Below are 15,739 nucleotides of genomic sequence, written 5' to 3' on the forward strand. Positions count from 1 at the left end.
TCGGACTTCAGGCTGCAAACAATATTTCTTGTCTCTCTGGTATTGGAAATTTAGCTCTTAGTAGCTGGTTAGCTGATAACTAGAGTCAAGAAGTGCCTCTGTCTCTTGAAATGGTTTGCTGGTGACACCCTAGCCGTGGCTCTATCTCCACCTTGAGGGGTGTGAGAGCTCCAGGATGGGGGCGCAGAGTTTCAGTTATCCATCCAAAGGACTGGACCACAGCAGGTGTTGCAAAGCTGCAAGATCATGTGAGCATATTTATTTTCTGTGCTAAACGAAACCAGGGTGTATATTTGTAAGTATGTCTGTTGTGTTAGAATAGTACATTTAGCTGTTGAAGTACACACAATATCATGATTTTTTTCTTGTTTGCAATTGGTAAATGTTATTGCTTTTTTTTTCTATGTATTAACTTTATTCTTAAACATGCTTTGTTTAATAAAAGCTCACCAGCTGATGGCTGGTGAGCGAGTGAGCAGCATTAATGCTGGTGGATGGTAAGGCAGCATTAATGCTGATGGTTGGTAAGGGAGTGAATAGTATTAATGCTGATGGATGGTGAGAGAGTGAGCAGCATTAATGCTTATGGATGGAAATGAAGCGAGCAGCATTAATGCTGTTGGATGGTGAGGCAATGAGCAACATTAATGCTGTTAGATGGTGAAGTGGTGAGCAGCATTAAAGCTGTTGGATGTTGAGGTGGTGAGCGGCATTAATGCTGTTGGATGGTGAGGGAGTGAGCAGCTTTAATGCTGATGGATTGTATGGGAGTGAACAGCATTAATGCTGATGGATGTTAAAGAACTGAGCAGCATTAATGCTGATGGATGGTGAAGGTGTGAGCAGCACTAATGCTGGTGTATGGTATGGGTGTGAGCAGCATTGACGCTGGTGGATGGTGAGAGCAGCATTAACGCTGATGCATGGTAAGGGAGTCAGGAGCATTAATGCTGATGGATGGTGACGGTGTGAGCAGCAATAATACTGGTGGATGGTGAGGGACTGAGCACAACTACCCATGGAGAACAAGGCGCGCGCCTCCCTGGCGGGGGCGGGAGTGGGCGTTGCGGTGACGTTGTCGTGCGGTGGCGGCTGATTGGCTGCGGGCGGCCATGTTGTTGTGGGCGGTGCCAGGGGAGGATGGCGCTGGGCTGGGGGAGGGGAGGCCGGGTCTCTGTTTCTCGGAGTATCCGCCGGTTCCCAGTCACTGCCAGCCTGCCCGCCCTCACTATGAGCAGCGGCCGCGCCTGGCGGCGGGACTAGGATGCCGTTTGTACAGCTGGAGGAGCCCTGGCAAAAAATGGAAGTGTCGAGTGTGAGTGAGGTAGGAGCGGCCTGAAGGGGTGGGCGGTGGGGAGAGCTGCCGGCCCCTGAGGCGCTGACTGTGTCCGACTGCCTGTGCCCGGCTCTCCCCGTGCCCTGTGCCCGGCTCTCCCCGTGCCCTGTGCCCGGCTCTCCCCGTGCCCTGTGCCCGGCTCTCCCCGTGCCCTGTGCCCGGCTCTCCCCGTGCCCTGTGCCCGGCTCTCCCCGTGCCCTGTGCCCGGCTCTCCCCGTGCCCTGTGCCCGGCTCTCCCCGTGCCCGGCTCTCCCCGTGCCCTGTGCCCGGCTCTCCCCGTGCCCTGTGCCCGGCTCTCCCCGTGCCCTGTGCCCGGCTCTCCCCGTGCCCTGTGCCCGGCTCTCCCCGTGCCCTGTGCCCGGCTCTCCCCGTGCCCTGTGCCCGGCTCTCCCCGTGCCCGGCTCTCCCCGTGCCCCGTGCCCGGCTCTCCCCGTGCCCGGCTCTCCCCGTGCCCGGCTCTCCCCGTGCCCGGCTCTCCCCGTGCCCTCTGCCCACCTCCCCTCTGCCCGCCTCCCTGTGCCCTGTACCTGCCTCTCCCCTGTGCCTGTCTCTCCCACGCTTGGCTCTCCCCCATGCCCATCTCCCCCGTGCCTGCCTCCCCCTGTGCCCAGCTCTCCTGTGACCAGTCTAGTGTCTCCCATCGGAGTCTGTGCCTGTCTCCTTCTTGAGTCCTGTGCCTTGCTCTCTGCCATGCTTTTGTGAAACTGTCTCATTCCCCCAAAGTCACAACTCCCCTGAGTCTGCCCACTTGCTCTCCTGGCGCCGCAACACCTTTTGCAATCTCCCTCCTTTCTCTGATGCCACCCAACGCCTATCTGTGGCATGTGATTGTTGCTGTGTTAATTGTGATACTGCACATTGCTTGAACTATTTGTTCCTGGTTCCCTGTTTTAACTAATTGCCTATCCCTGATCCTGCAGTATTGACTTGGAACAGTTAGCAAAGACTGGCTAAGTCTTCCTATCCACACTGTTGGTGGTCTCCTTTAATAGTTTAATCACTCACCACTGCATAATCAACCCTGTTGTTGGACATTGGGCTTTCCTGAACAGTTTGTTTCCCAACACTCTTATGAGGGGAGAAAAGATTTACTGTGTCATTCAATGTATGCATTAATTTTCAGCTTTCAATAGTCTGTTATATTTAATCAAGTTACATCAACACCGTTCCATACTAGTGTGTTTGCTGCTTAACAAAATTGGAAAATAAGTGTTTCTAAATTGTTCAGTATGTAAGAAAGCAGTGGCAGTGAATTATAGAATCCCTACAGTGCAGAAGGAGGCCATTCGGCCCATCGAGTCTGCACTGACCACAATCCCACCCAGGCCCTATTCCTGTCACTCCATATATTTATCCTGCAATTCCCTTAACACTAGGGTGAATTTACCAAGGCCAATCAACCTAACCTGCACATCTTTGGACTGTGGGAGGAAACTCACGCAGACACGGAGAATGTGCAAACTCCATACAGACAGTGACCCAAGGCCAGAATTGAACCCAGGTCCCTTGTGCTGTGAGGCAGCAGTGCCACCGTGCCACCCAGGTTGAATGTTGTAATTTAGCGGATTCCTCTTGTATTAATAAATTGGGTAAGTTATGGGTTTATTTTGGTATACAGACATCCTATTTCCTTGTTGATCTTATAGACTGAAGAGTCGTTTCCCAATCCTTTGCTGCCCTTGCATGACTTCAAGGAGATCTATGGATAGACAGTTTTTTTTTGATTGATTTAGGGATGGCATGGTTTAGCACTGCTTCTTCACAGAGTCAGGGACCCGGGTTCAATTCCAGCCTTGAATCTCTGTCTGTGTGGAGTTTGCACATTCTCCCTGTGTCTGCGTGAGTTTCCTCTGGGTGCTGTGATTTCCTCTCATGGTCCAAAGATGTGTGCGTTAGGTTGATTGGTCATGCTAAATTAACCCTACTTTCAGGATTACAAGGTAAATATGTGGGGTTATGGGAATAGAGCCTGGGTGGGATTGTGGTCGGTGCAGACCCAATGGGCCAAATGACCTCCTCCTGCATTGTATGGATTCTACGATTCTGTTCTATGATTTGTGAAATGTTTTTGGTGAAAGTGCTCCTTTCAGCATGTTTGATGTAATTTGTCCAGAATAGCATCTCCGCTGTCTTGCCATTACTACCGTGTTGTTCGCTGAAATAGCCTTGATCGCACTCTTTGCTAACCCATCTCAGGAACTCATGAGTGTGGAAAAAAAGTACTTTTTGGTGTCCATTTCAACTGAGCTCTGAAACACTGCATTTCTGTCATTCAGCATCACAAAGCATTGTTTTGGGTTCACTGGCTAGGTATTGAGCTATGGTAATTTCCTCTGAGACATTTGTTTTGAGACAGAAGAGTTCTGCTTTTGAGGCTGAGAATCATCATTACTCTCCTTCCCTTGGCAGTTCAGAACCTCAGTGTAGTAGGAATTGTGGGCAAAGTCACATCCTGTCACTCAGCATATGTGCTGTTCCACCTCGATTTCAGTATTTCGAGTGGAAAGTCGGTTTGTTGGAAAGTTGAAGGAACAAAGATTAATTTGGTATTTCTGGGGAGAAATGCTTTTTTCCAGTAAGTTTGGTGGTGAAAACCACCCCTCTTATTTGTTAGGATTTGGTTTTTGATGTGGTTTGCAGATTCTGAGCTTGTTGCATGGAGTGCCTTTGTAGTGTGTACTCTCACTTCCAGAAGAAAGCAAACTGGAGGTGGGAGGAGGAGGAATAGCAGAGACCTTGCCTATAACAACAGGAAGACAGTAAATATGATTAAAAGTTCTTTCTACATGCCTTCCAATCCCTACCCCCTTGCCGATGTAGGCTGACTGGCAGTTTGCACAGTTAGTTCTTTAGTATTAATTGTTCAATTCTGCAATGCTTTATTGGTGACCGCCTAATGCAGTTTTTTTAGTATGGTATACAGTAATTAAAATTGTATGTTGATCTGCCCGCCAGCCAGGCCTGTCCTTTGCTGTTAACATAATTGAGGTGATGAAGGCCCATTCTACCTTTTGAAGCCTGTGCTTCTATATGAAAGTTATCTGCACAATTTTTAAAGAAGTGTCCTGTTTAAATGTTTATATGTTTTGCTGCTGTGTGCCACATTTTATTTGATCTTTGTATGTTAATTAAAGCTCCATAATTCTGTATATAATTGACAATATTTTGCTGATATTGGCATTGACTTGAGGTTGAATAAGATTACCACTTGAGTTTCATTAATAGCTTGCATTCGTGCAATGCTTTTTATTGTAGTAAATGGTCAAAGATGTCTCATAGGAACCATTTTCAAAGGAATTTGACACTGAGTTATATACTGGATTTAGTACAACGGAAAATAGATTTTAAGAAGCATCATAAAGGAGGAGTGAGAGGCAGAGAGAGTTTGGGACCTTGTCAGGTGAAAACATAGGAATGTGTAAGAGACCAGAATGGAGATGTCTGGCAATCTCAGTGGATTCAGATGTTGGAGATCACAGATAGGAAGGGGCAAGACCAAGGAAGGATTTCAAGATGAGGATTGGACTGGTCTGGAAGCCAATGTGACGTAGCGAGCATAGGATGATGAATGAAAAGGACTTACTGTGTGTTACAATGCTGACAGATTTTTGGGTAAGTCCACGTTTATGGAGGTTAGGAGATGGGCAGTTCTATGGAGGAGAAGCTTTGAATTGGTAAGTATTTTTATAACCTGCAAAAATTGAATGTAAACTTTAGATTGAGCGACTGAACCATCAGCTACTTTTAAATTTTCGTTAATACAATGGGAAACCACAAAGCATGTCTAATCATAATGTGCTTTGGAAAAATAAGTTATCCAGCCCTAACTTGTTATCTCTTTGTAATACAAATTGTAAATACTTGAAGCTGTCAGTTTGCAGCTCATGGATGTACCAAATGTCTGTACTAGCTTTTCATGGCAATGTGAAATTTTGATTACTTGTCAGTCTGCCTTGTATGCCTTCGAGACCCAGTGTTCCCAGTACCAGATGCCTGGATTGACCATATACATAAATACCATTTGCTGCTAATAGCACATATGTGTGTTGGATCCACAGGTCTATGTAGCTTCAAAATGTTGAAATTTTAATTAGTTTCCCACTGGGCATTGTTTCCCAAACTGCCAGAGTTGGTAATATCAACATTTTGGTTTCCCATTTTTCATAACACCTGATTCTTTCTGCTGTCATTTACTTCCTCTTCCCACCCCTCCACCACTGACAGCTTTCGTTCATCCTCTGTTCAAATCTATTTACTGAGCTTGCTCATCTGATGATAAGGGAGATGGACAATATCACCGAAAAAATATGAAGGAGTTGCAATGCAAACCTTTTGAAATGCAAACCTTTTGAAATGCAGGTTGGATATTATCTACTTTTTAAAAAAAAATTGACCTTGGAGCTAATGATAGAGGTTCTCAGTTGAAGACAACTGCCTCCTCATGACTGGGGAAGGAGCACTCGAAGAGTCATTACTTTGTTGTTTGTGCTTCAAGTGACTGACTTGAGAGCAGCTTTGGTAAAAACTTGTTAATTGCAGGTAGCTCTATAAGGGGGTAAAATAATATTCAAATCCACTATTAAAAATAAGAGAAAATTGTAAAGCAAGAAGAAGATTTCACATCAGTTCAAATTTTATTCATCCAGAATAACAAAGTCACTGAAATTCTTCTCTGAGTTTCAGATGCATATTTATTAGGCTATTTTGATTTGTGGTTTGTATTCAATATTGGAAAAAAAAGAGGAAATGGTAGAGCAGCAGATCATCGTGTAGCTATTATGTTACATTAAACTTGGTGAAGTGTGCGCTCAATAAAAGTTCTTATCTCTTAAAGTGGAGTAGGCCAAAATTTTGGTGTTTGTTGGTGGGAGGTGGTCTCTTTAAAGAGGAATAGTTCATGGTGACCGTTTTATCTGTGAAACAGTAGCCAGGCAAATACTTCACACAGTACAACTAAAAAAAAATTTCCAATGGAGTTTTACTTTAAGCCAAACTGTGGCCCGCAGGCCACATTCGGCCCGCAGCAACTTGAAATATTTATAAATAATAAAACTTATTCATTCATTTAAATTTTATTCATTCATTTATAAAACTAATTTTTCTCTTTGGCCCATGAAAATGTGTAAAATATATGATGTGGCTCTCGTACTGAAAAGTTTGGAGACCGCTGCTTTAAACTAAGCACAACAGCTGGTTGCAGGAATCATGATCCAGGCTGTTGTCCTCTTGCTACATTTCAGAAGCTAATGTAATTGGTGTTTATTGACTTGATTTTGGTTCTAGGTCCCAGGTTTTTAGGAGAGAAGGGAGTGCTGGAAGCTGAAGTTTTTGTGAGGAACGTCAGATTTTGATTCTTGATACATCTAGCAACAGTTGACAAACCAAACAAGATGCTGTGAATTTGTAATTAAGATATAGTACAAAATAGTTTTCTTTGAAGTGCTCCTGCAATGTTTATCCTCGTGTTTATATTCATTTCAACTTCAGTTTAACACTTCCCTTCTGTTTGCCTATCAAAATTGTGGAAGGCAATGTAACACCATTTCTGTATGGATGATCTCAAATATTGTTCTGATTGACAGCAGCCCCAACAAACCAGTTGTAACATAAAGGTTTATGCTCCCTCTGTACATTAGAGCAAAAGCTGACATTATTTATTAGTGATATGTTTAGTACCCTTCTATGTAGAAACAGCAGTTAGCTCAACTGTTACTAGATTTATAAAACCTTAACTTGATATTGTATCTTGAAACATTTCAGAAGACTAGATTTCTTCTTCTTTAAGGGAGTGCCCTTCAACCCCAGGTTTTTGGCAAAATGTATGTTAAGAAATATGAGCTTTTATTGAACACCTGCTTCAGCCTAAAAACTGAGCTAAACATAATGTAGCATCCACACATTAATCTAGTGCTTCATAACTTGCTATTTTTCCCAATATTTCTATGTATTAATCAGAAAGCAGTACTAAAAAAGGATTGATTGAAACATTTGTTCTCAGCCATTTTTAAGTGGCCATGAATTCACAACACAATACCCCACAAAATAGTAATCTGCTTCAGCCATCTAAAGATAGAATGTAAAGATCTGTTGTGATGAGTGTTGAGGTTGAGGCTTGTTTTAGTGTGGTTTGCATGTAGTCCACCATAAACCGAATCTGAATAACTTTTAGCTGACAGTCATTTCCAAGACAGATAATGCTCTAATATCCATTACTGGAAATGCAATAACTTGGATTTGGTATCATTTTTGCTCCTTCTGGCCTCAATAGCATAGGGCTTTTGAAAAGAAGCTCTGTGCAGTTAAGCTCTTACAAATGAATTTTAATATGGCTTCCTGAGCTTGTAACTACTAGTCATATACAGTGCTTTAAAGTTAGGGGAAACATTTAAGGTAGATTTACTATTGCTAAGGATGAAAGGTTATAATTGGGAATGCTGGCATGACCTCTGCTGGAACTGAGCCGATTTTCTTTGGTTGGCATATTGGTGATAGAGCAATTGAGTTCGAGAGGGAGGCAGTAATTCTTTATGCACGGTTGGAGCATGGAATTCTTTGCCACAGGGAGTGGCTGAGGCAGAGACCATTGCAATTTGGAAGGAAAAATAGTTATTTATTTGAAACAGAGAAAGATACAAGATATGAAGAGAGTGCATTGCAGTGGGATTAGTTTAGATTACTCATGCAAAGAGCCTGCCAGACATAGTGATACAAATAGCCTCCTTCAGTGCTGTGATCTGCATAAAACAAGTAGTTCTCTAGTGACATGAGTTCTGAATATTTTACACAATGAACTTGTTGGTAACACATTTATGAAACTCGGACTTAAAATCTGTATATTGATTAGTTGTGTTCTTCCCTCATGTTTCTTCCATTCTGCACAATATTTGACCAATTAACTAATGAATAAATCGGTATATTTTGTTGCGAATGAGGGTTTGGGGGCAGGTGTAATGGATTAATTTAGTTCAATGAAGCAAAACTAGCTCGTGACTGATGTTAATTATCTTCCACAAATATAATAAATAGCATGCTTCCCCTTTTGTTTGTACTGTGTACTGTTTTTCAACTGGTGCTTTGAAATGTTTTTTGGAATATGCTAAATTCCGTGTAATGCCGGAACCAAACATAGTTCTATTGTTTTGCTTTTTTGTGGAGGAGTGAAAGCTGATGTATTGGAAGATCTGGCAATTGATATTGCTGAGTGCAGTGAGGAAGTCTGACGCAGGATCGCTGAAGTGTGTGGGTGAAGTAACAAAGGACTGCCTGCAATGTTTGTTAAGGTCTTGAAGTGCACTTTAAAATTATAGCTGGGGATATTTTACATTTGATGCCAAACGATATGTGGTCTGAATACACTCTTCTGTATTCATGTATTATGATTTGTTGAGCTTTGTATGCCTTTTTTGAATGGTAGAATTTGTTTGATACTGGGCTTGATTTATTGGTTTTGGCACAAATGAGGGGATAATAAAGGGCACATGAGTGCTGCAGTGTTTCACCAATCTGTGTATAAGGTTGTTATCTAAATACCAGTGTATAAATATTGTAAATGTAATTGAGAGTAGTGAATATCTAGTTTATTTTATGAATAGAAAAAGCTGTTTACCTGTTCAAGCTGTTTACCCATTAAAGCTGACATCATATGAATTCGGGGCTTTTGTAATGTGTGCAATTTGCTGGTTATTCCAGGATTCCAGACTGTTTGTCATTGATGTGTGCATGCTAGTTCATGGTGTTATTGCTGCAAGTTGTGTTTCATAGTATCATAGAATCCCTACAATGCAGAAGGAGGCCATTTGGTCCATTGAGTCTGGATCAACTCTCTGACAGAGCATCTTGCCCAGGCCCTCTCCCCCACCCTATCCCCATAACTCCACACATTTAGCATGACTAATCCATCTAACCAACAAATCTTTGGACACCAAGGAGCAATTTAGCATGGTCAGTCTACTTAACCTGCACATCTTTGTACAGTGAGAGGAAACCAGAGGAAACACGGGGTGAACGTGTAAACTCTACACAGATATTAGCCCAAGGCTGGAATTGAACTCGGGTCCCTGTGTTGTGAGGCAGCAGTGCTAACTACTGTGCCACCATGTTGCCCTTAATTTGGGGAAATCCCAAAAAGGGCTGCTAGAATTCTGGCCTTCAAAATTTCAGCAACTTAACTGTACCTGTGAAATTTTGTTCTGTTCAATTATGTGAGCATGCAGATTTGAAGCGGGCTTTTGTTGTTCTTGCCTAAGCCAGAATGCTAAAATTGTTTCAGTCAGCAACTTGAGATAAATGAAAATTAATGGCAACACATTATATGCAGCCCCTGAGATTCCATGGAATGTACTAATGCAGCCCATAAAATCATAGTCCTTGGAGATGCAGTTATTGCCAGCACCAGGGCCACGACACACCTCTGCTAGGGCCTATAGTTGGACCTCTGTTGGCTTGTGGTTGACCCTTCACTTCTTTGCCCTTTTGTTTCCACTGTGCAACCTCTGATATTCTGTCCAAGAACAGCTCTGTATTCGTGCTCCATCTACTACTATCTAAAAACCTAGACACTGGTTGTTTGATGCTCCAAGCTGACTCTGCCTTGTCAATAAGTGACAACTTTGGAATCTCTTGCATTGTTTCCTCCCTATTTACAGCCAGAACATCATAATCTTTGCTATTCCTATTTAATTGAGTTATCTGTATTCAAATTTGCATGCATATTTGACAGCTGTCTGGATCTAACTCCATTACTGCGTTCTCTTTACTTTTTGTTCTGTCATTTCTCCCCTTGAGTTCTTTACTCGTCAATCTTTACACAACCCATCATTACTCCTTTGCCTCCTTACTTTCCTGCTGTTGTCCCGGGTTTATATCTCTTGAATAAACCCATAGCTGCCCCGTTCCTTCTTGACGTTCTCAAAGTCCAGTTGAGATGCGCGCTGGCTGGGCTGATATGGTAAGCTTGACCTCATGCTCCCTTTCCTAAACATCTGCACAGGTTTTTGTGCACAGGCTCTTTGAGCCTGCTCCGTTATTCATTTTGATCATGGCTGATCGTGTGGTGAGCTGCCTTCTGAGTGACTTGCTGAGCCATTTCCGAAGGCGGCTAAGAGTCACGTCACCTTGCTGACTTCCAAGAGTCACATCATCTTGACCAGAGTAGTTAAGGATGGCAGATTTCCTTCCCAAAAGACATTAGTGAACCAGATGGGTTTTTTAAAGACACTCTGAAAGCTTAATAGTCATCATTATTGAGACTTGTGTTTTAATTCCAGATTTCATAGATTCATAGAATCCCTGCAATGCAGAAGGGGCCATTTTTCTGCACTGGCAACAATCCGACCCAGGCCCTATCCATGTAAGCCTGCAAATCCCCTTGAGCCGAAGGGGTGATTTAGCATGGTCAATCAACCTAACCTGCACACCTTTGGAGTTATTCATTAGTCACATTTAAATTCCATCCGATGCCATGCTGGGATTAGAACTTGTATCCCTGGGACATTGGTTTTGGTCTCTGGATTACTCGTCCAGTAACATTACCATAATACTGCCATCCCCAAGAAATAAATGCAGTTTAGTTTTTTTGAAATTCACCTTTCTTCCGTCTAACAGTGACTAAGTGCATTTTGTTGCTTATGTGATCTGCTTCTGGACGTGACAAGCTATCACCTTGCAAAATCTCTCTCAAAAATATTAAATGCACAGATCAACTTGGCACTAGATATTGCCCAGCTGTGAGATATCAAGCTGTAACTAAATTTAGTTTCATTACAAAGGGAAAAACCATTATGTTTGACAATGATTGTGAAGTAACTGCAGTAGATTTGCATCAATAGTAAGTTGCAGCATTATTCCTGTTTTACTATTAAACTATCATTATTTTCATATCACACTGAAGTCCAAGTCTGTCACCACATCCCAGTTTGCAGTCAAATCGAGCAATGATAATGAAAGACGGTCTGGTATTTATCTAATAATTCTTAAAAATCTCGCGCCACAAATCACTTCGCAGCCAACAAAGCATCGCAGAATCTCAGAATTGTTATAGTGCAGGAGGAGGCCGCCTTTTGGCCCACTGTGTCTGCACCAGCTTGCCAAATGAGCGTTTTGGCTTTTGCAGTATTGTCGTTGTTGTAATGTAGAAAATGTGGCAACCAACTGCACATAGCAAAGTTCCATATGCAGCAGTGGAATTTTTTTTTTGTTTTGTTGTGATGCAAGTTAAGAGTAAATATTGGCCAGGGCATTGTGGATAATTCCCCTGCTTTTCTTTTGTTTAAGAGGGCAATTAAGACCTTGATTTAATAACTCATTCAAAGCTGTGCCTCTCCAACAATGCAGTATCAGATTTGATTTTTGTGAAATGGATTGGGATTATGGCTTGGGTTCTTATCTGTTCTTTGCTGAAAATGAAAGTTGTGACTAAAAATATCAAAATACAGAAATTAATTGGAAAACAGATTTTTAATTTGTGTTAGAGAAATTTCTGTCCACACTGGTCCAAAGTCAAATTTGCGACAATTCCAGTGAACTTTGATAATATTGCTGCTGAAATAAATCCATATTAAATAGCTATTGATATCTGGCTACTGAAGTTTTATGAGTTGTGACAAAAGCTTAGACTCAGCTAGACATTGGTATGTGACTGAGCTTATTATAACATTGTTGACTGAGCCATGAACTATTGGACAATATCCACAGCTTGTTAAATGACAGGAATTGTTATTCTTCGTATTTCAGATTTGGTGGTAGACCCTAATGTTTTGTCTGTCATTTGGATCTAATAGATAAGGTGTGCCAATTGCAGCTGATAAAAGGAGACTAGAAATACCACACCAGATCTCTGATTCTTGCGCAGTGAAAGGAACTGAATCATAAGGTATCAATCATATGTTGTGCTGTACCATATTATGCAGTTGGCATAAGAAACATGTTTCTGTATTTTTGTTATTTTTAATACAGTGTTAGAAATAACAGTCTGAGGAGACAATCAGCTTAAATAAACAGTATCAAGTGCCAATCAGATGTTATTTGGCTCAATTGGTGATAGTTTTGCTTCTGAGGCAGAAATTGGTTGACTCAAACCATAACCCAGGATTTGGACAATCCAGACTGGCACTTCAGATCCTAATTAAAAATGTGCTCCATTGTCAACGATACCATCTTTTTGAATGAGATGTTAAACTGCTGAGATTGCTCAGGTTTACATTGAAAACTGAGTAGGGAATTCTTTGAGTGTCCGAATCAACTTTCTTTTCCCAAACAATGCATCACGTGAATTGGCTGTTTCTCTTACATCTACGCAAAAATGAATTGCTGCATCCATCTACATAACATTGCATTTCAGAGTAACAAATTGTATGTCCTTTGAGAAGTTTGCCCAATACAAGTACAAGTTTGTTCTTTCTGTTAGCTGCACGTCACACGTCTCCTCTCTCTCTCCAATCTTCCGCCACTGAAGCACTCCTCAAAGAAGAAAAACGTGCCGATTGATAATACAACCGGCAAACAAAAGTAACCCATATTTTCTCAGCCTGACCAGTCAAAAATTCTGAAATCTTTTACAAAACCAGAGTTGCTTTTTTCTTCTTGATGACTGTCTAAGAGCGCACATAATATCCTGGAGTTCAAAGTTTTCTCAATTCCTCCCAAGATTTGCCTGTTCCAAATACTGACTCTGGTGGATTGCGTTTTGACTTTCCAAGTGTCCTGTTATCAATCACTTCCTTAATAATGAATTCTAACAATTACCCCACAACAAATGTTAAATTAACTGGTCTATTATTTCCTACTTTCTGCCTCCCTTCCTTTTTGAATAAGGGTTCGTATTTTTTCAATTCATTGGAACCTTTCTTGCAACCAGGGAATTTTGGAATATTATAGCAATGGAATCATTACCTTCGCTGCCACTTCCTTTAAGGCCCTGGGATGCAGGCCATCAGGACCTGGGGGCTTGTCTGCCTTTAATCCCAATAGTTTGAGTACTATTTCCTGTAGTTTTTCTAAGTTCCTCCCTTTCTATTACCTCTGCATTACCTATTAATATTGGGATGGTGTTGATGTCCTTCATTGTGAAAACTGAGGCAAAGTGTTCATTCAGCACCTGCACCATTTCTGTGTTCTCTACCATTAACTTCCCGGTCTCATCCAATTATGTCTGAAAAACCGCTGCTTTATGGGAAGGGATGCTCTAAAGTCATTTCAGGTGTTATTCAAAACTTTAACAACTACAGAATCCATTTGTCAGGATCAAAAATTCCACAAGTAAGTTTTACAATGCAAGTTAATAACCCCCATTTGTTGACAAAACTACACAAGGTTAGCAGAAGGAATCCAGAGAACACAAATATAATTTACACTGCCAACTCAATGAAATACAATGTGAAAGTTCTCATCACTCAAGGTGAAGGGAGTTTTCTACTCTTCTGACTAACATCGTTCTATCGTCCAACACCGTCAAAACAGATTGCTCACAGATTTTGCTGTTAAGTGGGACAAAGCAATGCATCACTTTAGCTGTCATGTTTACCTACATCACAACTGTGACCATGTTTAAGATGTAATTATTACAAGTGAAAGGTACATACAATGTTGAGTTCTTTAAGCTTTGCAATAAATCAAGTTCTATATTTTTGAAATGTAGTCTTAAGATGAAGGACACTTTTGGATTTGACGGAATAAGCCTTTATTTTCATTGTTTTTTGTTGGCGGGATTCAATTTGCTGCAACTTAATAAACAATAATTAATGTTATGATACTGTACCTTTAAGAAATGCATTGGAATCATGTTCTTATGCAGAGTCTTTTATAGCCTTTTTATGCACTCGGAGCCATTCTGTCTACAATCGACATCCTGTTACTGCGACAGCGTAATTGCTGTTTATTCTAATGGTAGAATGTTTTAATCTGAGCTAATGTTGTTCTACTGTTTTGAGTGTTTTCCCCTGGGATTTTGCAGAGTAGGGCTTGATTAGGTTGATTGACAGGTAAGGTCAAATGATTGGGTGAAGCTAAGCTTACACAGTATTCAAGCTTAGACACAACTTTTGAGTTGAGAGAGAGCAGTGTCTCTTGATTCTGTCTCTGAAGTTTGGAGACTGGAAGCTGCCAGAGACTAAGTTTACTTCTTTGAAGTTTTGCTGTTTTGTGGATATATCCTTCTTCGGAAACTGCTGTCTGGATCTCTGTCCAAAAGTGTTAAAAAGCTAGAACCCAAACATCTTCAGTTTCTGTGCTAACTGGTTCTACAGAAGGGATTTATGTCTATTGGGTGGGGTAGGGGTGGGGGGGGGGGGGGTGCAGGTGGTGGTATTGTTGAATTGGAACAATAGAGATAGTTAGCTGTTAAAAATTATACTTCGTCATGTTCAAGTATTTTAATTGGTAAAGGTTATGCTAAACTTTTGTTATATTCTAACTGTTTTCTTAAATAAAGTTTGTTTTGATAAAAGCTTCTTAGTGAGTCACTTAAATCATACCTGGACTGGAACATTTTATGCCCCCCCAAATGCCAAAATCAAATGCAAGCATTGGGGTCTAGGCTAACTGCATAATATGCCTTCAGAGTTTCTGGTCTGGTCCTTAACATCAGAGACACTGTTTCTTGGTGACCAGAGAAATCAATTTTTAGTTTTATTATTTGAGATTCTGCATTGTTATTCAATTTTGGGGATTCATTCTGTGATTTTTCTTGAAAAGTGCATTTTATTTTCATTCCCCCTTTTAATCCATGATCTTAATTGCAGTTTTAAAAAATAAATCAGATGATCTACAAAATGTACGATGGGGTAATGTTTCTATTGAGTGGTTCTGCCATTGTTAGAGAGAAATCAAAAGAGTAGTTTAAAGTGAGATTTGTTTAGGTTGATTCCAGATATCTATTAACTGTGCTGAAGTTTCAGTTCTTATTTTGAAAAACAGTTCCTTTAGAAATTGCTGTGATATTATTAATCTGTCCAATAAATTTCTATTGAATTCGGTTTGATAAATGTCGATGTGATGAATGCTAATCTAGTGATGTCTTAGATGAAAGCTAAATATTGCAGATACTGGAAATCTGAAATAGACGAAAATATTGGAAATATTCAGAAGGTCGGGCAGCATCTGTGGAGAAACAGTTAACATTTTAGATCAATGATATTTCATTAGCTTCTGATGCAAAGTTAGCAACCTGAAACATGAACTCTCTCTCCACAGTTGCTGCCTGACATGCTGAGTTTTCCAGTATTTTCTGTTTTTAACACTTTCTTAGATACAAATACAATATGAACCTATTGATTTAACTATAATCTTGAAATTATTCTAGCAACTGATTGAATTAAGAGTAGACTGAATAATGTATAGACGTATCTAATTGTAAACTGATTTCATATTAAATTATGTATACACTGCCGGCATTTTATGTTGGGTATT

The 15,739-nt window shown here is 41.0% G+C and overlaps 1 protein-coding gene across 2 annotated transcripts in view; it reads left to right on the forward strand.

Annotated features, from left to right (window-relative positions):
• Positions 1 to 1,140: 1,140 nt before the first annotated feature.
• The window catches only part of LOC145342128 (ribosomal protein S6 kinase alpha-6), a 120,929-nt gene continuing 106,330 nt past the window's right edge, over positions 1,141 to 15,739 (forward strand). Inside the window, exon 1 of one of the 2 annotated variants that reach the window (XM_080187380.1) lies at positions 1,141 to 1,324. In XM_080187380.1, the coding sequence (XP_080043506.1) occupies positions 1,265 to 1,324 (60 nt within the window). In that variant the 5' untranslated portion in view covers positions 1,141 to 1,264. The remainder of the gene's footprint in view (positions 1,325 to 15,739) is intronic. The other variant, XM_080187381.1, reaches the window with a different exon arrangement.

Source organism: Carcharhinus amblyrhynchos, chromosome 4 (assembly GCF_965287045.1).
Source record: "Carcharhinus amblyrhynchos chromosome 4, sCarAmb.v2.hapA, whole genome shotgun sequence".
Taxonomy (NCBI): domain Eukaryota; kingdom Metazoa; phylum Chordata; class Chondrichthyes; order Carcharhiniformes; family Carcharhinidae; genus Carcharhinus; species Carcharhinus amblyrhynchos.